The sequence below is a fragment of the Suncus etruscus genome, chromosome 9, assembly GCF_024139225.1.
Source record: "Suncus etruscus isolate mSunEtr1 chromosome 9, mSunEtr1.pri.cur, whole genome shotgun sequence".
Lineage (NCBI taxonomy): Eukaryota > Metazoa > Chordata > Mammalia > Eulipotyphla > Soricidae > Suncus > Suncus etruscus.
The window spans coordinates 18,751,745-18,774,904 of record NC_064856.1 but is presented as its reverse complement, the minus strand read 5'-3'; the positions used below and the strand labels follow the sequence as shown (position 1 = coordinate 18,774,904).

The 23,160-nt window shown below is 41.5% G+C and overlaps 1 protein-coding gene across 3 annotated transcripts in view; it reads right to left on the bottom strand.

The window, feature by feature from the left end:
- Positions 1 to 21,429, bottom strand: part of RALGAPB (Ral GTPase activating protein non-catalytic subunit beta) — a 116,628-nt gene extending 95,199 nt beyond the window's left edge. For all 3 annotated transcript variants that reach the window (XM_049779123.1, XM_049779124.1, XM_049779125.1), the window contains exons 1-3: positions 21,170 to 21,429; positions 5,711 to 5,914; positions 2,703 to 2,905 (exon numbers count right to left, since the gene is read on the bottom strand). In XM_049779123.1, coding sequence (XP_049635080.1) covers positions 2,703 to 2,905; positions 5,711 to 5,884 — 377 coding nt within the window. In that variant the 5' untranslated portion in view covers positions 5,885 to 5,914; positions 21,170 to 21,429. The remainder of the gene's footprint in view (positions 1 to 2,702; positions 2,906 to 5,710; positions 5,915 to 21,169) is intronic.
- Between the last annotated feature and the right edge of the window lie 1,731 nt (positions 21,430 to 23,160).

Genomic DNA, 23,160 nt, shown 5'->3' with positions numbered 1-23,160 from the left:
ACACATCTCTCAAAGGGCTAACAATAAAGTACAAATATTTTCTGTCAATTAATAGAATGTATTTTTATTTTAGCTGGGTTTTTGTTTTCAATGTAGAATCTTTTTAGTTTGATATAGTCCTTTTTGTTTTTTCTTATTTTCTTTGCCAATAGATTTAATAGTTAAAGACTCTTCTGAGGACAATATCATGGCAAGTTCTGCCAATTTTTCTTGATATAAATTTTAATTCTGGCTTGTTTGTTTTTGGGATACATCCAGTGGCGTTCAGGGGTTACTCCTGGCTACATGCTCAGAAATGACTCCAGGCTGCGGGGGGACCATATGGGACACTGGGGGGATTGAACTGAGGTCCGTCCTAGGCTAGCACTTGCAAGGTAGATGCTTTAATTCTAGCACCACTGCTCCAATATCAAGATTTTTAATCTTTTTTTCTGGTGATGCTCAGGGATTACCCCCTGCTCTTCACTCAGGAATAACTCCTGGTAATGCTGCAGGATCATATGGGATGCAGAGACTTGAACCTGGGTTGGCCACATGCAAAGCCAGTGCTCTACCCACTGTATTAACTCTGACTCTAATCTAGCACTCTGACTCTAATCTATTTTGAATCAACTTTTGTAGGTAATATGAAGTGGTCCAGTTTGAATCTTTTGATGTAGCTAATCAAGTTTTCAGAGCACTATTCTTCAAAGTAGCTTTCTTTATTCACTTAATGCATGTAGCACATCACCCATACATCTGAGGGCTTTAATTCTAGGCTCTCAGGTCTCAGTTCTCTGAAAGTCTACTTCATTCCAGGATTATATTGTTCCATTACTAAACTCTATAGTTTAAAGCAAGGGAATTTAGGGTGAAGAACTAGCACAGCTGGGTCTGAACAAACCAACAATGTTAGGAAATGAAATGCCTCCCATCTTTTTTCTCAAAATTTCTTTGGTTTCTCAGGGAGTTTTATAACTGCATATTAATTTTAGAAGTGTTTGGTCCATGACGAATACCATGGGAAGTTTGATGGAGATTGCACTGAATTTGCATAGTGCTGTAAGATGATTATTCTAACCTTTGACAAAAGATTAAAGGCCAAGATACATAAGGCACTCACAAACTCAACAACAATAAAACAACTTTATTAAAAATGGGGAGTGGGGCCAGAGAAATAGCATAGCGATGGGGCATTTGCCTTGCATGCAGCCAATCCTGGGTTCAATCCTCAGTATCCCATATAGTCCCCCAAGCCTGCCAGGAGCAATTTCTGAGCACAGAGCCATGAGTAACTCCTGAACCCTGCTAGAAGTGGCTCAAAAACCTAAATAAATAAATAAATTAATTAAATTAAAAATAATAAAATTGGGGGCCAGAGAGATAGCATTGAGGTAAGGCGTTTGCCTTGCATGCAGAAGGTCAGTGGTTTGAAGCCCGACATCCCATATGGTCCCCCACGCCTGCCGGGAGCGATTTCTGAGCATAGAGCCAGGAGTAACCCCTGAACGCTGCTGGGTGTGACCCAAAAAAAACAAAAAACAAAAAATAAAATAAAATGGGGAGATGAAATAAATACTTCTTCAAAGTTAGAGAGATAGCCTATAGGAATATGAAAAAGTGCTCATCATCACTAACATCACTAATTAATAGGGATGGAAATGTTAGAAATTATGAGATATAACTACACGTCAGTGAAAATGACTTATATTTTTAAAAGTTATGGGGCGAGAGATAAGTACCATTGGTGAGACACTTGCCTTACATGCAGCCAACCCAGATTCTATCTCCAACACTGTTACAGATGGTTTCCCGGAGCCACAAGGTTAAATGCCTGGTACCATGTAAGTTTGAGCCCCAGAATCCCATATGGACTCCCCAAATCCCTGAATACAGAGCCAGAAAGCAGTCTTGAATACCACTGGGAATGAAGCAAAAACAAACAAACAACAACAAAAAATACTTATGGGGGCCGGAGTGATAGCACAGTGAGTAGGTCATTTGCTTTGCACGTGGCCAACCTGGGTTTGATCCCCGGTATCCCATATGTCCCCTGAGCTAGACTGGAGTAACTGCTGAGCACAGAGTCAGGAGTAACCCAAGTGCCACTAGGTATGGCCCAAAAAAATGAAACAAAACAAAAATTTATGTACACCAATGTTCACTGCAGGGCTGTTTACCACAACCAACATCTAGGGGCGGAAAAAAAGAGGCCAATAAAAGATAAGTGAATAAAGAAAATATGGTGTGTCTGTATAATACATACACACAATGAAGTTCTCATAATAACTTATATAGAGCTGGAGACTATCATGCTTAGCAAAGTGTGTTGGAAGGAGAGGGCTAAAATGAATGCCCTCTCTCATATGGGAAACACAAAGAACCAAATCAAGGGAATAGACAAATAGCTAATGAAACAAACACTGTGATATTACGGAACAGAACCTAATCTTAAAGGGTAGAACTGGAGGGTTAGGAGATGAGGATGGAGATATGCGACAGATGAGGAGTCTGAGAAACACTGGCAAAAGGATATTGGCATTCTGGTGATAGGAATGGTGCAATAACACTATATGTTTAAAATATAGTGTGAATATTATTATATATCATGATTCCTCAATAAAAAATTTAAAAGGACAATAAAATCAGCACTTATAACACAAAAAAGTAACATTATGAATATTGTTATGAATAGGGTAACAGGCCAGATAGATATAGCTTACCTTGGTACAAAAAGATTTTGCAAGTGTTTTAATATATTTTGAACATATAGATTAGGCTCCTTAATAATTGGCAAAGGAATAGAATCTTTCGGCAGCACTAAAGCCATAATCCAGTCTGTATATACATCAACACAATATTTTACAGTCTCTCCATCCAATGGAAGGGTCAGTCCATAGCAAATAACTTCCATGGTCCATTTCACCTAAACAAAAGAAAATACATGTGCAGAATTATTATATATCCCTATCTATATCTCACAGATCAATTTAAAATATTAATTTGTTTTATTACCAAAAAATTCTTAGGGCCAGAGATAATACAGAGTAGTACAGTGCTTGCTTGCCTTGCACACAGACAACCAAGGTCTGATCCCTGAAAATACTTATAGTCCCCCCACAACCCATCAAAAATGATAACTGAAAAGAGATCTAGCGTAAGCCCTAATCGCAGCCAGGTGTGGCCAAAAACAAACAAGCAAATTCTTGATTGACAGTATATTCGTCTCATACATATCAAACTTATTCTAGCGCATGTATTATTTGAATAACTTTTATTTTTCTGGCTTTTAGACCACACCCAGTGATGCTCAGAAATCACTCTTGGCAGACTCAGGGGACTATATGGGATGCCAGGGATAGAACCTGGGTTGGCTGCATGCAAGGTAATGCAGTACTCATTGTGCTATCGCTAGGCCCCAAAAGAGATAATTTTTTTAAGAAAAGATTTAAAAAGATAAAATGTTTTGTTTTGGTTTGGTTTAATTTGAGAGCCACACCCAATGGTGCTTAGGGTCACTCCTGGTTCTGTGCTCAGAAATTACTACTAGCAGGTTCAGACATCATATGGGATGCCAGGAATTGAACCTGGGTCAGCGGCAACAAGGCAAATGCCCTACCCGCTATGCTATTTCTCTGGCCACAAGGAGAATATCACTTAAAAAAAAGATTTCAAAAGAAAATAAGTTATTTCTAAATAACAAGCATAGTTTGCCTTTTATCTTTTAGACATGATTATTGCTAGTTCTATCAAATAAAAAGTACAGGTCACCTTGATTTTTGATAGAAATTATACAGAAATTTAAAGTTTAAATATATATATTTTTGGTTTTTGGGCCACACTTGGCATTGCTCAGGGGTTACTCCTGGCTGTCTGCTCAGAAATAGCTCCTGGCAGGCACGGGGGACCATATGGGACACCGGGATTCAAACCAACCACCTTTGGTCCTGGATCGGCTGCTTGCAAGGCAAATGCCTCTGTGCTATCTCTCCGGGCCCAAGTTTAAATATTTTTCTCCACTTAGTTTCCATGAATATGTTATTTACTCATGAGTATGTTATTTACATATGAAAGCATATAAATTCAATCACATTGTATTTCCAAATTATATAATGCTAACCAATAATGAAGGAAAATAAAACTGCTTAATTCTAATTTGGTGTTTATTTTCTCTGTTAAAAATAGATTTTAAGGCAATTAAGGAGCTGGAGATAGTATAGCAGGTAAGGTGCTTGCCTTGCACATGGCTGATCCAGGTTTAATCCCAGATATCACATATGGTGGACCCAAGTCCCAGCAGGAATGATCCCTGAGCACAGACAGGAGTAAGCCCAGAGCACAATCAGCTGAGTCTCCAAAACAAAACATAAAAGATCACTTAACTGTTCCAGTCTCCCGAAAAACCTAATTCACATTTTAGTAGGTTAGAGTAGTTGCCTTAAGGAATGCTGAACCATTATAAAGAATGAATAAGGAACAGAAAGGGGAAGGGATCCAATATGCATAAGAAAATAAAATTGGAGGCCAGAGCGATAGCACAGTGCAGGACGTTCGCCTTGCATGCGGCTGACCCAGGATAGACCTCAGTTCGATCCTGGCATCCCATATGGTCCCCCAAATCAGGAGCGATTTCTGAGCACAGAGCCAGGAGTAACCCCTGAGCGTCACCGGGTGTGGCCCAAAACCAAATAAAAAAAAAGAAAATGAAATTGTATTACAAACACTGTATACTGGAAGGTTTTTGGGGAGTTGGGCCACATCTGGCAGTACTCAGAGTTTAATTACACCGAGCTCTATGGTGAGTGGACCATATGAGGTTATAAGAATTGAATCCTGCTCAGCTACTTACAAGACAAGTGCCTTACCAGCAGTACTATCTCTCTGGTTCCCTTACTGGGAAGTATAATTCTAAACAAAACTATGGGACAAACTACTATGTCAAGTAATTTTGTCAAGTAGTTCTGGTCAAGCTCAAAATTCACACAGAGGCTATGTAGAGACAAGAATAATGAATTTCCAAATATTCCTCATAACAGAAAGCTGAAGACCATAACTAGAATTTAGGGTAAAGGATATGACATCAAGTCTAGATCAGGCACACAGCTCAACTGACTGGATTTGGACATAAAAACTACCAGGAAAACCACAGTAAAATCTATTCCTTATAAATTTTAAAAAGAATTTATAAATTAAGGCCGGATCGATAACAGCGTTAAGGTGTTTGCCTTGATGTGGCTGACCCATGACAGACCTGGGTCGATTCCCAGCAACCCATATGGTCCCCTGAGCCTGCCAGGGGCGATTTCTGAGTTCACAGCCAGAAATAACCCCTGAACGCTGCTGGGTATGGCCCCAAAACAACAACAACAACAATGAAAAAAAGAATTTATAAATTCACCATAAAACTCAGAGGCACATCCTAAGCAGAGTAAGGTCAAAATTAAGTCACACTAAAGTGCCCAAAAAATCAATATCAGGGGCCCCAAAGAAAGAATATCAGGGGCTAAAGAGGACAATACAGTGATAAGGGAACGTAACTGACACAGATTACCCAGTTTCAATCTTTGAATCCTATATGATCCCTAAAGCATTGCACGGAACACAAAGCTAGAAGCCTGAGCGATGATGGGTATAGCCCCAAAACAGAATAAATAATTTAAAAGCAATACCAAATTCTTTAATAACAAAAATTATTTTCATAGTAGAAATGAAGAAATGAAGGAAAACTTACTTCTTTGTCAGTTTTTAATACACTCTCACTACCAACCACTAAGGCCTGCCCAAGAGGATGGACCACTGCATTTGCCACCTCTCGCCCAACATCCTCTGGATAGCTATGCAACACACTGGTGTGGCCCTGGTCATTCTGAATCACCAAGTGCAGCGACCTCCACTCAGAGTACATCGTGTCACTGAAGAACTATCCAAATGGCATCTGAAAAGACAAAAAAAAAAGATGTCAAATTATACTATAATAATAGAAATAAGTAAAAACAGATTTATTTTTACATAGCAAGATAAAGAAACTTCATGGACTGAAGCAATAGCACAGTGAATAGAACATTTGCCTTGTATGGGGTCAAACCAGGTGCAATCTCCAGCATCCCATATGGTCCCGTAGGCACTGCCAGGAATGACCCCTGAACACAGAGTCAAAAGTAACCTCTCAGCACCTCTGGGTGTGACCCCCCAAAAAAAATAAACTTCAAACACTCCTTTCAGAACACCGGGAAAAGACATGTCTACATAGTTCTTTTGGTTCTTATTATTTTGTTGTGTTGGGTATATTTGGGGGGGGGGGCGACAACACTGAGCAATGCTCTGGGGTTATTCCTGGTTCTATACTCAGGGATCACTTGTAGTGGGGCTGGGGACTCAGTTTCCAAGTAATTCCCACCTTAATCAGATATCAAATTCTATGAAAATATTTCATTTCCAGCAATGAAACACAAAGTAATGGAACACTTGAAATTACTAAGAGCTGCCACTTACTGAGCATTTAATCCCCATTATTCATGTAGTCATCAAAGCAACTTTATGAAAATGAAGTAAAGTTAAACATGTTTCACATATGTATGCTTCCTACCTGAGGTTTCAAAAATAGTAGGGAGAGTTGGGTTTTGAATGCATATTCTTTAACTTTCAGGATCCATGCTTTCAACCACTGATGGATTTTCATGGCATATATGATTCTTCTAGTGCTATATATATATAGCTATATATATATATATATATAGCACTAGAAGAATCATACATATATATATATATTTTTTTTTTAAGGCGTTTGCCTTTCTTTTTTTTTTTTTTTTGGTGGTTTTTGGGTCACACCCGGCAGTGCTCAGGGGTTATTCCTGGCTCCACGCTCAGAAGTTGCTCCTGGCAGGCTTGGGGGACCATATGGGACGCCGGGATTCGAACCGATGACCTCCTGTATGAAAGGCAAACGCCTTACCTCCATGCTATCTCTCCGGCCCCTAGTGCTATATATTTACCATTTAATTATATCTAAGAGATGGCTAGAATACATGCTATGCAAGCAGGAGATCCAAGTTTGATTCCCAGTACCACATGGTTCCTGGAGCAACAGCAAGCCAGAAGTGCCACTGCATATGGCCACAAAAATTAGTAAATAATGTGGCAAGAGCAATAACACAGTGGGTAACTAGAGTCAGCAAGCGGTTGACCAGGGTTCAATCCCTGGCATCTCATATGGTCCCCCGAGCTGCTAGGAGCTATTTCTGTGTACAGAGCCAGGAGTAATCCTTGAGGGCTGCTGGGTGTGGCCCCAAAACAAACAAACAAAAAAATTAAATATCTAATTCTACTATACAAATGGGAAAATTCACTGCTGTAATATAAATTATCACCATCACAAATGTCACATTCATCTGTTCATTTCCACTTTCCACTTGTTCTGAATTGTTTTGTCCAACCAGCAACTGTTTTGTTTTATTGTTTGGGGGCCATACCTGGCAGTATATATGGGTCAATTCTGGCAGTGCTCAGGGGACCATGAAATGCCACAGATAGAACATGAATCTCCTGCATATAAAGCATGTGTTCAGCCCTCTGACACCAGTCAACAGTTAAGCAAAACATCTGGGTACAGTTAATCTTTCAAAAATTATATTCCTGAAGCCTTATTGATAGTATAGTGGATAGGGCAATTTCCTTGCATGTAGCTGACCAAATTCAATCCCAGCATACCATATGGTCCCCCAAGAATCACCAGAAATAATTCCTGAGTGCAGAGCCAGGAGTAATCCCTGTATATTTATCAGCTGTGCCTCCCCTCCCAAAAACTTCTAGCCCTTAATGTAATTTTTCTTCAAATTGTAGAGTAGCATTATTTGTTTAAGTTCATATTCTAAATATCTCATTATATCACTACAAATAACAGTATTTTTCAATAGGATATGGTATTAGAAATCAAGAGAGCAGAATAAAAAATAAAATTCCTTAGAATGAAGATTAAAGTTATCACAAACTGATCCCCAAATTTTTATTTTCCTATTAATAGAGAGACATAGCACATTCCTCCAACTCATGTGTAACCCCTTTCCCTTTCAATTGTATTCAATCTTCATAATTCCTTTTGAAATGAACTCTGGGGACAGATAACTTTCACTGACCAAATGAGATTTGCTGCCTCTGTACCAAGAGACTTTGAAAATGAAAAGGCAAAAGGAATGGATCAAATTAAACAAGTTTCTTTCTACAGCTGAAGAAAGAATAAATTGCCTAGTAAGATTTCCTGTTTGCTCAGAATTTACAAGAAATTTCTCAAAGGATATGCTCAACCAATCATTTACCCCATTTACCCCATGACAAGTTATTCCACACCATTTTTCTCACTTTTTAAAACTTAATATATATTTGAAGCCAGAGCAGGTAACTTAACACTGGGCTTGATTCATGATACCCCAGATGGTCCCACAGACACCAACAGGAATGATTACTGAGTGCATAGCCAGAAGAAACCCTTGCGCACCACTGGGTATGGCCCAAAAATAGTGTAATATACCATAGAGTACATATACAGTATAACTTATATACATAGGATACATATACTTGCATAATGTTCTTTTAAAAATATACAAAAATGAGAGGTGAGGGGAAATATACAAATGTAAAAAATAAATATAAAAATATACAAAAATGACCTTATTTTTGGTATACTCACTTTCCCTTTTTTGCTTTTCCACCTTTATCCCTACCTTCATTTTTGGTTTGGCTTCATTCCTGTCGAAATTCAATTCTAGGCTAGAAAAATAATTCAAATGGAATTTGAATATTCTGAGTTCAATAGCTAGCATTACCAGGCCCTCTAACATTGCTAGGAAAGATTCCTATATAAAAACAGTAATTCATTCTCTGATTTCTCTTCAGATCTCATAAATCTTTCAACTTTTAAAAAAACATAATGGTGAAATAATAAATACCCAAAGACAATGAGAATAGGAGCTAAAATGCTTATTCCCCCTTGGGGGTGGGAATGCCTATGCTAGAGGAAAGTGTCCAACAAGGAGTTGGTGCTGAAAGGTGGTAGTGTTAGATATGTATAAAACTCTACCAGCAGCAACAATACTGTAAAAACAATGCAAAACTTTATACTTAAAAAATAGTGCCTCTTGGGGCCGGGAAGGTGGCGCTAGAGGTAAGATGTCTGCCTGCAAGCGCTAGCGTAGGATGGACCACGGTTCTATCCCCTGGCGTCCCATATGGTCCCCCCAAGCCAGGAGCGACTTCTGAGCGTATAGCCAGGAGTAACTCCTGAGCATTAAACGGGTGTGGCCCAAAAACCAAAAAAAAAAAAAAAAAATAGTGCCTCTTGGAGCAGGAGAGATAGAATGGAGGTAGGGCATTTGCCTTGCATACAGAAGGATGCGGTATCCCATATGGTCCCCCAAGACTGCCAGGAGCGATTTCTGAGCAAAGAGCCAGGAGTAAGCCCTGAGCACTGCCAGGTGTGACCCAAAAACAAAAAAAAATAAAAATAAAAATAAAAACAAACAAACAAACAAACAAAAACAACAGTGCCCCTTGGGGCCAGTGTGATAGCACAGCGGTAGGGCATTTGCCTTGTACGCGTCTGATCCAGGACGGACCTGGTTAGATCTCTGGCATCCCACAGGAGTGATTGATTTCTGAGTGCATAGCTGGGAGTAACTCCTGAGCATCACCAGGTGTGATTCAAAAACCAAAACCAAACCAAACCAAACCAAAACAGTTCCTCTTGTAGAAGCAGAGCAATGGGAGGCAAATGGGGAGGGGGGAGGTTTGATGGAGGGAAGTGATAGCTAGTGAAATGATTGGTATTGGAACATTGCCAATTAGGAACCCATTTAGAAATGTTCTGCTCAACTACTGCTGGTTCCTATGCTTATGCCAGAATGACTTAAACCCATTAGTTTAATTAAAATAAATCATTAATAAAATAATTTATTAATAAAATAAATAATTAATAAAACACTCTGCGTAGTTTTCCTAGGAGTTAATCCCAGCAGTTCTCAGGAGACCTTGAGGTACCAAGGATCAAACATGGAGTTTCCACATGTAAGCTCTTATCCTTTGGGTAATTTCCCTGGCTCCTAAAAACTATTTAATATTTGAAACTTCAGGGGTAGGATCTCTTTGTATTTAGGCCAAGGTTATTCCTTTCCATGCCTCTCATATTTTGGTGGGCCTCTGCAAACAATTGCCACTCTAACACCGTTTTTACTATGCTCCTTTGACTCTAATCCTTAAAATGCACCCACTTAAAATTTGAGGTTAAATGCACCCACTTAAAATTTGAGGTTAACTTAAGCTAATATGCATGTACATGGAAATGTAAAAAATACTATGCCTCTAATGTTTAAGGAGTTACGTAAGTTTTATGGCTTTAGATTGCCTGTGTGCTGTTAAGAAATATTATAATGTGCTACAATCTGGGGACTTGAGGGACAAAGTAGTTGTACATGGATTCTGTTTTATTTATCTTAAAGTTCTTTGGCTGAAAGTTCAAAGTTAAGATATCAGCAAGGGGACTTCTTCTGAGAATTATGTTATGGCTGATTGTCCTTCCAATGTAACTTTACCTTGCCATCTTTTTTTGCATCTTTTGTTCTCATAATTCAAAATAAAAAAATTAAAAAAAAAAAAGAAAGAAAAAGAAGGTCTACTACCTCTGCTACTTCTACTACCTTTACTATGTTTTTAAAACTTTACTGGCTTCTCAGATTTTTAATCTTCTATAAAAAAAATTAAGATGAGCCTGCCAGAAGTGACTTCTGATCACAGAACCAGTAGTTAGCCCCTGAGCGCCACCAAAAACAAAACCAAAACTAAAAAATAAATAGGGGTTTAGGTTGGGGCTGGAGAATCTAGGCGCTACTACTGGTGATATTTGGCCAACCAAGCTGATTCAACACACATACTTGAGGACACAAAGGTGTTCAGATCCTAGTGCCAAAGATCACCAGGTCATGTTCAGCAGTGCTTGGGGCATTTAGGTCCAGAATCAGATGTTGCTCAGGAGACTCCAGGTTACGAGCAGTGATGCATGGGAGGCCACATGGTGCAGGGGGTTGAATCTGGGTCAGGTACATGATAAGCCCTGTCTATCTCCCAAAACAAAAAAAAAATATGCTGCAAATAATGAGATAGATTAATAGGCCTTGGTTCCTGTTTTAAACAAGTTTATAGTTTTATTTGGAGAGGTAAGGCATACTTAAATAGCAGTAACTTAAGTTAGAAAGTTAAATGCTGAGCATTCTATCTTATTTTTTGTAGTGCTAGAGATTAACCCCAGGGCCACAGACATGCAAAGAAAGTACTCTGCTACTGAGCTACATCCTTAGTCCTAATATACCTTTTTTTTTTTTAAAGCTGTAAGTAATACATTGTGGAAGTTCAAAGAATAAGAGATTGTTTTTTATTAAAGATGGATTAACTGGAAAACAATAGGATAAAATCTGGAAAAATTTCAAAACAGAAGAATACAATTTGGGCACTGAAGAAAAGTTTTATTTCTAACAGAAACTAGGAAATTCAGTGGAGAAACCATAGAGGTAGCAGAAGGTAGGATGCTTGCCTTGCAAGCTGTCAATTCAGGTTCACTCCCCAGCACCCTACATGGTACCCCAAGCACCCTTGGAGTAATCCATAAGTGCAAAACCAGGAATAAGCCCTCAGCATTGCTAAATGTGGGCTAAAAAAATTGTTTTGTGTGAGATTAGGGCCAGAACAATAGTAGAGAGGGTATGGTGCTTGCCTTGCATGGGACCAACCTAGATTCAATCCCAGGCATCTCATACGTTCCCCCAAGCAAGGCCAGAACTAATTCCCAAACACAGAGCCACAGTAACCTCTAAGCATCACAGGGTGAGTCCCAAAACCTAAATAAATAAATAAATAAATAAATAAATAAATAAATAAATTTTCTTTATCTTTTTTGTTTGTTTGTTTTTGGGTCACACCTGGTGACACTCAGGGGATACTCCTAGCTATAAACTCAGAAATCACCCTGGCTTGGGAGACCATATGGGACACCGGATGATCAAACCGCAGTCCGTCCTAGGCTAGCGCATGCAAGGTAGACGCCTTAAGCCCTGCGTCATCGCTCCGGCCCCAATAAATATTTTTTAAAAATAAAAGAGAAGATAGTGGGGCCAGAGAGATAGCATGGAGGTAGGGCATTTGCCTTGCATGCAGAAGGATGGTGGTTTGAATGCCGGCATCCCATATAGCCCCCTCTCAAGCCTGCAGGAGCGATTTCTGAGCGTAGAGCCGAGATTAATCCCTGAGCACTGTTGGTGTGACCCAAAAACCAAAAAGGGGGGGGGGGGGGTGTGGTAGTTTATCAGTTAAAAAAAAAAGGTGAAAAAAAAAAAAGGTGAGGAGCTGGAGTGGTGGTATAAGCAGTAGGGCATCTGCCTTGCATGAGCTAACCTGGGATAGACTGTGATTCGATTCCCCAGCATCCCATATGGTCCTCCAAGCCAGGAGCGATTTCTGAGTGCATAGCCAGGAGTAACACCTGAGCATCACTGAGTGTGGCTCAAAAACCAAAATATAAAAACAAAACAAAACAAAAAAAAACAAAACGGTGAGATTAGAAAGGACAAGTGAATAGAAAAAATATTTAAGAAAGATGCCTACCAAAAAACATCTTCAGGAACAAAAAACCTAAAATGGGAGGGGGAAGAGGAAGATGAAAAGAAAAAGACAGCTATAAGTAGGCATGGGAAGGTTTCAAAGACCACTTCTGCAGTTCAAAATTAGACACCAATGTCGAAGATTAGGATATGAATGTTAAGAATGAAAATTAGTAATTATTTAAGAAAAGGAGTAGAAAGCCAGAGCAATAGTACCAGCAGGTAAGACACTTGTTCTGCATATGGCCAAGTGGAGTTTGATCCCAGGCATCCCATATGATCCCCTGAGCTCGATCAAGAATAATTCCTGAGTATGAAGCTAGGACTAACCCCTGAGTATCACTGTGTGTGGCCCAAAAAACAAACAAAAAAGGGGGGAAAGAGGAAAAAACAACAGAGAATCAGAGAAATTTTAACTTTACCATAGGAATGACACAATAAATCTAAATTTAATGGAAGTTGGAGATAGATTTAATTGTTGAATGTAAGAAGTCCAGATTCTATCCCAGCACCACATACTGAGTGAGCACTGCCAGTAATGACACTCTCCACCAGTCAAGAAAAGTCCCAAGCATTCCCAAGTGTGTCCCCAAATGCCCTCCTAAATGGAAGAAGGAGAGAGAGCACAGGGGCTAAGACGGCCAATCCAGTACAATCTCCAGCTCCACATAGGGTACTCCAGAACACTGCCAGAGGTAGCTCTGATCCCTCCAGAATGTGGCCCCAAAACCTGCCCCTCCAAAAACATTGATAGGACACTAGGAGATGGCTTATTGATCAAGCTACCTAACTTACAAATGTGAAGTCATAAACATGATAACTGATGGCACAAATGCTGATACAATCCTGGCAAGTCTACAATCCCTGGTGACACAAACCATTTCTGGTCACCCAACAGTCAGGTATGTGCAAATGCTGTGGACAAACATACTACAAGGTAAGCACATGTATGAGTATCACAGCAAAGTGGTGACACAGACTGAAAAAGAACAATTTATGATCTGTAGCTATGACCAAAGAATAACAGCTTGGTCTAACCGATAAATTAGAGAATGATCAGTACAGAGGTGAACACACAGACCACAATCTAACATTAATAACTGATTCAACCAGTATTTACTTCTATACCCAAGCACAGGAAATAAAATAAACATCATTTCTGTTCTTCAGGGGAGCTTCATAGTTATATAAACTTCAGCTATTTCATTAAACAAACTACATGTCAGTTATTACCCTAGGATGCTGCGGACTATTTTATCCTGATGAGATAAAAAGTTCCTAAGCAAAAACCTTAGTGAGTTCGTTTTCCCACTGGAAGTCAAGCGGGAGCACGAAGAGGCGAATATGAAATATGAATTATAAAATATTAAATGAATGAGACCACACAGAATGCATGGGGACTTGCGTCTAGAAAGACGAAGACAAATTTATTTTTTGAGCTGGGTAGCTTTTAAGGTTGAGGTTTGGAATGCAGGGTGTAATTTTTGACATCAAAGAGAGTGGGAGATAGTTAGGGAAACAGAATGAAAGACCATGGATAAAATTTGCACATTAAAGAACCGATACTGAAGTTGAAAAGAAGTTTTGTTTTGGGTTGGCTTTGTTTTGGGTAAGCAGGGGAAAACCAGGTAATTTTCAGGGAAGTGGGAAGAGAGAGGAATGTTTTAGAGTTTTGGGGGAAAACTGAAAAATTGTTTTACTATGAGCTAAGTTTTGGAAAAAAACATGATCTTGGCGCCAAAGTAGCAAAGATCACAGGGAGCTTGGTCAGTGGGAGACTTTTGGCGGGATTTGTACTGTCCTTCTTTGTTAGAAAGAATAACTAAGGCCTGATTTTTAGTAATGGTTAAAATTAAAGAGAGAGATAGTTACAGCCACATATTAGAATTATGGCCAAACAATCCACGCAAAGGGTCAACTGATTTTGACTGCTCTAAGCGGGCCTTTTTGGCAAATAATTCTTTTTCAGGAGTGCAACATTTTTTTGATGTGTGCCCTTCCTGAGTGGGGCGCAACACTAGGATGCAGGTATGCAGATATAAACAGGATAGAATAACTGTCCAAGAGAAGATTTCATAGACAGAGGGCAGACAGATAGTGCAGTGGGTAAGGAGTTTGACTTGCATGAAGCTGACCAGGGTTCAAGCACTTGGTTTCCCAAGTACTGCCAGGAACGCACAGCTAGAAATAAGTCCTGAGCAGAGCCAAGTGTGTTCCATCCCTCCCACATCCTACAATAAAAACAAAGAAAACCAAAATAGGATGACAAAAGAAATCTATGACAACACCATAGGTCAGTAGTATTCAATGATGACTGACACAGACAACAAAGAGTTATGAAAAAAGAATCCTACAACAGAAAGATTAAACGAAGACCTTACTTGATACAGTGTACCTTGGTACAACTGATGACTCTTCAGACAGCTTTCACCTATTACTTCATTTATTCTTGTAAGAAACCTGGAAGGTTCATTAAGATCAAAGTCACCAGCCACTAGGTTATAAAACAATAATAAGGCTATGACTTGCTCAAATTTACATCAAGGAACAATAGAGTTGGCAAAGTCCACTTCTTTTTTGCTTTCAAGTTCAACTCACCTTCATTTTCTTCTAACTCCAGGCTTCACATATGACCTTCAACTTAGCATTTCTTTGTCACAGTTTCCTGATATGTAAAACAGGGAGATTATCTGTAGTCCCTAGCTAAAGTTACATGGAAGAATCAAATAAAGCAACTTAAGTCAACATACCTTGAGATGTATAAATGACAAATTCACATTATCAAACATGTTTTTTTCTCTTAGGGCACAGGATGCCTAAGCAGATAAATAAGCTAAATAATAAAATGCTAGACATTAAGGCACATGAGTACATTCATGGTCATTAAAATAACTTATAACATAACTTAAGCAAAGGACCATATTTCTTATTTCTTTTGAAGTCCTATTAACCCACAGGTAAATACTAACCACGCCTGGCAAAAAGAAGTGCCTTTTATCTATGCACAATTGTTAGGAATCCTATTAATTCCTGAACTACAAAAATAAAAAGAGGCTCTGCCTGTATTACTCCCCCAAAGTAAAAACTGGTAGTTTCCACAAGCCAATCCAGAAAATAGTACAAATATCCCACCTGTTCTTCAACAGTTAAAATTAACAGTTAAAAATTAAAACCAGCTGTTTTAATTTTTCTTGCCTGTCTGTCAAATAAGACAACTATATCCATTCAATAGTAACTATAGCACATATGGGCCAGACCAGGTTCGATTCCTGGTATCCCATATGGTCTCCTGAGCCTGCCAGGAGCAATTTCTAAGCACAGAGTCAGGAGTAACCCCTGAGCATTACCAGGTGTGACCCAAAAAACAAACAAAACAAAACAAAAAACAATCCTATGGCACATGTAATTAGTGAAATTTATATTAAATTAGAATTTTAGTTTTTTGTTACAGTGTGACTACTTATCAAGTGGGGAGTCATAGAGACAGTACAGTGGGCAAGGCATTTACTTAGAACACAGCTGACCTAAATTCAATCCCTAGCATCTCATATGGTCCCCATAGAACCACTAGGAGTTATTCCTGTGGAATAAGTAGGAGTTATATATCAAGAGTAAAGAGTAATCCTTAAATAATCACTGAGAATTGCCAGGTATGACCCAAAAAGAAAAATTTAATTTAAAATCAAACACATAATGAATCCAAGATATTTTCAATAATGCTTGCCTGTGTTGCACTCCTTCCCATATCCTACTGTGTTACATTTCTTGTGCAAAAAACAGCTGCAATGGTACTGCAGCTATAGCATAGTGCATGCAGTCAACACAGGTTCAATCCTCAGCATTCAATGTGATACCTGGGTACCACCAGGAGTGATTCCTGAGTGCAGAGTCAGGAGTAACCCCTAAATATCGCTATATGTATGTCAAAAACAAAATAATGCACTTGATGCAGGAAAAAATTTAAGAAAACTCCGTACCAGGTCTGAAAAGATAGATCAATGAACAATGCACACCATTCCTGGCACCACAAGGTTTCCCCAAGCACTATCAGGAACGACTTCTGATAATTAGGAGTAGCCTCTGAGGACCACTTGTCCCAAAAGCAACCCTCTTTCACCTCCCCACCAAAAAGCAGCAGCCCAGGATCAAAGAGATAGAATGGATAAGGTACTTGCCTCTAGCCTTGCATACAACTGACCCAGGTGTCTCATATGGTCCCCCGTGCCTGCCAGGAGCTATTTCTGAGCAGACAGCCAGGAGTAACCCCTGAAGGAGTAACCCCTGAGCACCGCAGGCGTGACCCAAAATATTAAAAAAACAAACAAACAAACAAAAAAAAACAGCATGGGGCTGGGCGGTGGCGCTGGAGGTAAGGTGCCTGCCTTGCCTGCGCTAGTCTAGGATGGACCGCGGTTCGATCCCCTGGCATGGCATCCCATATGGTCCCCCAAGAAGCCAGGAGCAACTTCTGAGCGCATAGCCAGGAGTAACCCCTGAGCGTCACAGGGTATGGCCCAAAAACCAAAAAAAAATAAAAAAAATAAAAAAAATAACAGCAGGCCTGGACTCCTTGAGGACAAGGTCTGTATTTTAATATGATTGGAGGGAAGGGCACTGCTGGGTCTCAAATCCAGGGCCTCACACACACAAGGCAAGTACTCTCCTACTGAGCTATATTACCATGCCAATGTCTTATTTTGATCTGCTTTATATTTAAGAGATATAGTTGGGGTTGATAGCACAGCATGTAGGGTGCTTTCTTTGCAAGCGACTAACCCACATTCAATCCTCAGCAGCCCATATAGTCTCCAGAGCCTGTCAGGTCTAATTCCTTAGTACAGAGCCAGGAGCACCACTGGGTATGGCCCAAAAACAAACTAACAAGAAGCATATGTCATAGGGAACAGAGCAATAGTACAGTAGGTAAGGCATCTCATATAGTCCACGAAGCATGAGTAACTCCTGAATGCAGAGCCAAAGTAATACCTGAACACAGAGAACTAATTCCCCTATCACACTTATATACATATATATACATATATACATAAGATAGCCTCTCAGTTGCTGGGGTTAAAAGGGGACATTTCATTCAGAGAAAAATGTACCAGAGGCCAGTTATAGTCTTGAGCTAGTTATCTACTTTGTAATAAAAAAAAAAAAATTCCAAGTACTTTGCCAAAGAGTTCAGTAGACTAGGCACACTCAAGGCAAGTATGCTTTGCCTGTGGGGGGCAGGGTTCAATAGTCAGCACTATACAGAACTTCAAGCATTCCCAAGCACTGCAGGAGCAAACCACCGCCTGTCCCCTAAGCACAGAAACAGAAGTAGACACCACCGCCTGTCCCCTAAGCACAGAAACAGAAGTAGACACTAAAAATAAATAAACCCAAGTAAAACTTTAGTCCTAAACTTCTTATGACTTCATCCTAAAAAACTGTTAAAAACTGTTGTCATACCAAAGGAAAGTATGTATTCTATCCAAAGGTAAATATCAGAAAATATAACTGCTAACACAAATGTAAAATGTTTTATTTTTAGGTTTCAGGTTAATCACTGTTGGTGTTTAAGCAAGTAGAATTTTCCACCTTTACTTTAGTGATCAACTAGATACTTAAGCCTCAGTTTAAAATATTGAATCTTGGGGGCCAGAGAGATAGCATAGAGGTAGGGCATTTGCCTTGCATGCAGAAGGACAGTGGTTCGAATCCCGGCATCCCATATGGTTCCCTTAGCCTGCCAGGAGCGATTTCTGAGCATAGAACCAAGAGTAACCCCTGAGCGCTGCCGGGTGTGACCCAAAAACCAAATCCCCCCCCCAAAAATTTTTTGAGTCTTTTTCATGGGCTAAAGCCAGAACATATTCTGTCCACATCTGATCAGAAATAATGACAAGATTACTGAGTGTCTAAATTTTACATAGAATGTCCCCTCAGCTTGTTAGTCTTAACCTAAAAATTGTAAAAAAACAAAACAAACAAAAAAAAAAAACTGAGAACAAAATAAAGACTTTCTATAACAATTTTATGCTGCAATGAGTATAAAAACATTTTATTCAGTCCATATACAGCACCACATTTAACTGCTATAAAATAATTTTATTGCCAAAACCTCTTCACGACATTCACCCATACTCACTTTTATAAACCTTACATAATTTTACAACCAACCAAAATTACCAGTTTGCCTTCCTTTAAAACTCATGCATGTGTGTAGGTGTTACCTCCTCCACATGGAAAAAAATAGCCTCTCACAGGTAGAATATAAAGAAATACAGTATTTGTTTTTGTTTGGGGGCCACACCCAGCGGTGCTAAGGGGTTACTCCTGGCAGGTATGGGGGGACCATATAAGATGCTGGGGATCAAACCTGGGTCTGTATTGGGATCAGCAGCTTGCAAGGCAAATGTTCTACCACCGTGCTATCACTCCAGCTCAAAGAAACATAGTAAAGGAACAACAAATGACCAAACTCATGGAGAGCGGAGATTCTGCCTATAGAACTAAGTTTACATAGGGGCAAGAAAGGACTCTTGTGGAAGCGGACTCTCTGGTGATGGATATGATTCTGGAATGATGTATGCATAAAAAAAAAACATAATTAACAGTTTTGTAAACCCCAGTACTTCAGTAAAAATAGTAAAAAAAAAAATTAACTCCAATACACTAGGCAATAGCAGTTCAGACATTCTATAATAAGTCTATAGTAAGTCTGTCAATTCCTTTGTTAGGCACTTGTCATTTTTCCTGGAGAACAAGATGAATTATTACCAATAGCCATTCTATTTCTAAGTATTTACCAAATGTCAGTAAATACTAAAATTTAGTGGGTGACAACTACTTTTTTTTTTTTTTTTTGGTTTTTGGGCCACACCCGGCGGTGCTCAGGGGTTACTCCTTGCAGGCACGGGGGACCATATGGGACACCAGGATTTGAACCAACCACCTTTGGTCCTGGATCGGATGCTTGCAAGGCAAACACCGCTGTGCTATCTCTCCGGGCCCGACAACTAAATACTTTTATGATGATATGCTGGGGACACAAAAAGGATTCTACTGCAGAACTGTGTCTGATAGTATTAAGAATCAGACATTCGGGCCCAGAGATAAAGCACAGCCAGTAGGGTATTTGCCTTGCATGCAGCTGATGGTTCAAATCCCGGCATCCCATATAGCCCCCCAAGTCTCCCAGGGGCGATTTATGAGCACAGAGCCAAGAGTAACTACTGAGCGCCAATGGGTGTGACCCAAAAACAAAAACAAAAAATAATAAGAATCAGAAATTCGGGCCCGGAGAGATAACACAGCAGCGTTTGCCTTGCAAGCAGCCAATTCAGGACCAAAGGTGGTTGGTTCGAATCCCGGTTTCCCACATGGTCCTCCGTGCCTGCCAGGAGCTATTTCTGACAGCCAGGAGTAACCCCAGAGCGCTGCCGGGTGTGACCCAAAACCCACCCACCCCCAAAATACTAAGAGGACTACAAGGAGAAAATAGTTCTTGAGAGATGCTCCAAGTCTAGAAGAGATTCTAGGAAACCCACACCAGGAAATTCCATTAATATGGCTCTAAAGAGCAGACAAGAAGAGTGAAGGTGAAGGAATTTGGGGGGTCAGAGAGCTCAGTGAACTATGCACACGCGTGTTACAAGGGTCATTCTAGGCGGGGGAGAGGGCAGGGATCCAGGCACAGCATGGTACTCCATGCACTGAGCCCGGGATAGCTGCCAGCACCATTACGTGCAGTCTCTAAACCAAAAACATCAAAACAAAACACCTAGGAGGTGACAGCCAGCGAAGACAGTTAGATCTGCTGGACAGAAACAAGGACTGAGTGAGGGGCCCCAAAACCCACAAACTGCAAACCTACAGCAGTGCACGGCTACATACAAGTTTGACAGGAGCGGCTGGTTCAGAAATCCTGCGCCGTCTTACCCCTCGCACTCTGAATGAACACAGTCCGGGGTGTGTGTGTGGGGGGGGGTGTTCTGCTTGGGTAGGAATCTGGCCAAGGTGCCCCCCAAGTACTAAAACAAGCAAGAGGGGAGCATCGATGACCCCCAGAGCCCACCAGATCTTGACCCTGAGAGCTCCTTGCCTCGGGACTATGAGCAGCCAAGTGACCTTGGGCAAGTAGTCAGTCCCCGACCTCTCGGGGTCTCGACCCCCCACCCCGGTGGGGGTGTCGGTGACAATGGGAGCCCGTGCCTGGGAAGTTGGAACGAGGGTGAACGTCAGGGCCCGACGCCCCATTTTGCAGCCAGAGAAGCTTTGCTACTCCCCACTGGGTCCCTATCCCCAGGTGCCCCGAGCCCACCCCGTCTGCAAGGGGGGGACCCCGATCTGAGCCGGAGTTGCTCCAGACCCGCCCTCTTCCCCTTGGGGGAACCCGGAGTTCCCAGGCTCAGCCCAGCGCGACTGCACGCCAGGCTCTCTCGGGCTCTCTGGGGCCCCCGAAAGAAGGCGAAGCCGTGACTGCTCCAGGCCGGGTCCCCACACCAGGCTCGGCGGCCCTGGGAGGCGGAGCGGGGACGGGTCCGGCTGCCCTGCCCTGTTACCTGAGGCGACGGGCGGGGCCCGCATCGCTGGGGCGGGTGCCGCCACTCGGCCTCCCGCCTCACGCGAGCCGCGCCATAGAGCCGGCGCTTTCGCTGCTGCCGCACAGGGTGTCTCCTCGGGCGCTCGGAAGTGTCCGCCCCGTCAGCGACTCTTCGAGGGGCGCCGGGGACGACGAAGGCCGGTCGGTGGGTCGGCCGGCCGGCTGGGCTCTCGCAGCTCCAGGAACTTCCGACTGCCAGGGACGGCAGCGTCAAGTAAGTCCCCGCGTCGGCGGCGTCACTGCGCATGCGTGCAGCTCCTTCTCCGCGATCTGGGCCAGAGGGAGGAGGCGGCGTTAAATAAGTCCCAAGACGCCGGGCTGGAAGCTGCGCGTGCGCAGCTACCCAGCACGCCGTGCGCGACGCAGGCCCGCCTCCCATTCCGGGAGGAGGAGAGGTGGAGGAGGCGGAGGACTAGAGTAGAGTGACGGAGGCCTCGATCTCGTCGCCTTACGGCCTGCGGAGGCTTCGGCTGGCATCCCTTTGAATCCACCCATCCAGCCCACTATTAGCAACTCCCTTTCTTTGAAATATTGCTTTATTTTCCTCCCCCCTCCCGCTCCGGTAATAACCTGGTGATTGCATTCATTATGAGCAGGGCTCAATTACAAAGAGTCAGACATCAGATTTAGAGCCTTTCGTTAAAGAGCAGAGCCTGATATACATATGATACGCCATTAGTAATATTAATAATAGAGATGGCCCATTTGAGCTTTTACAACGCACCACGCATTTTTATAAACCTAGCACTGTCTCTTATTGAGTAGCTACTTCAACGGAAAAATAAATACCACTCTAATGAAGTGACCCAGCCCAAGTGTTTTGTCAGTATAAAGGAGGAAACTAGGCTGAGAAAGGGGGGAGATTGTCCTAGATATTCAGGAAAGAAGGATGGGTTTTTTGTTTGTTTGTTTGTTTTTCAGAAAAGAGAGAAAAGGAAATGCTGATCGCTGCGCCTGGAGCTAGAAGAGACCATGGGGCAGGAAAGATGGCTTAGTAGGCTGGATCAAACCCTTTGCAGAAAAGAGGTCTGGATTTCATCCCTGGAACTACAAGTTGTTCCTGCACCTCGAGGAGCAACTCCCAAGCAAGAAGCATCCACTGGGTAAGACAACCAAACAAAATATAGAGAGAGAATTAATAGAGGAGGTCATGAAGGAACTGATAACCACAGAAAAGAGGACCTGGGAATATGATTCAATGGCAAACTGCAAGCACTGTGTTCTTGAGACCTACATTTGATTTCTGTACCACAAGAATACAAGAAAGGGTTCCACAAAAGAGAGAATCACGACCTGCTAGTAGCTAGAGGAAGGAAGGGGGACCTGGAGTAAGACTGTACCAGGACAGGAAACCTTGTACAGGTACAAACCTGGAGCTACATCCAGGTTTGAGGCAAAGCATTTCAGTTAAATGTAGTATGAAAAATGTTTAATGTTAAAAAGCTTGCTTATCGGTCAGAGAGATACTCAAGCAGCAATTCAGATGCTCATATTGCAGAAAGCCAACCTCAGTTTGATTCCCTGTCACCACATATGGTCCTGTAAGCACCTCCAGGAGGGATCCCTGAGCACTGAACCCAGAGTAAGGTGTGAGTATGCACCACCAAAAAGACACACAAGGAGGCTTGCTCGATATTCATTTCAACCACTAGTGACCTGCCTTTCTAAGCCAAAGGCTGGAAAAGAAAACACACACTTTTCAATAGCTCTTGCAGCTAGTAATGGCAATGAAACAAAACTCTGGTAAGATGTAGGCAGAAGTCCCAAAGGGGAAAAAGAGTTCCCTTCCAACAGAATTTTAAAAGAAAGTCTTTGAAGATCCTCTTATTCCCTCTTCTTCGTGCTTGGATCTGAGACACACCACTTGGGGTACAGCACCATCCTGAGAACATGAAGAAGGTAAAGGTAAAGATCTAGAAAAATGGAAGAGTTAAGGCACTTACCTTTTAT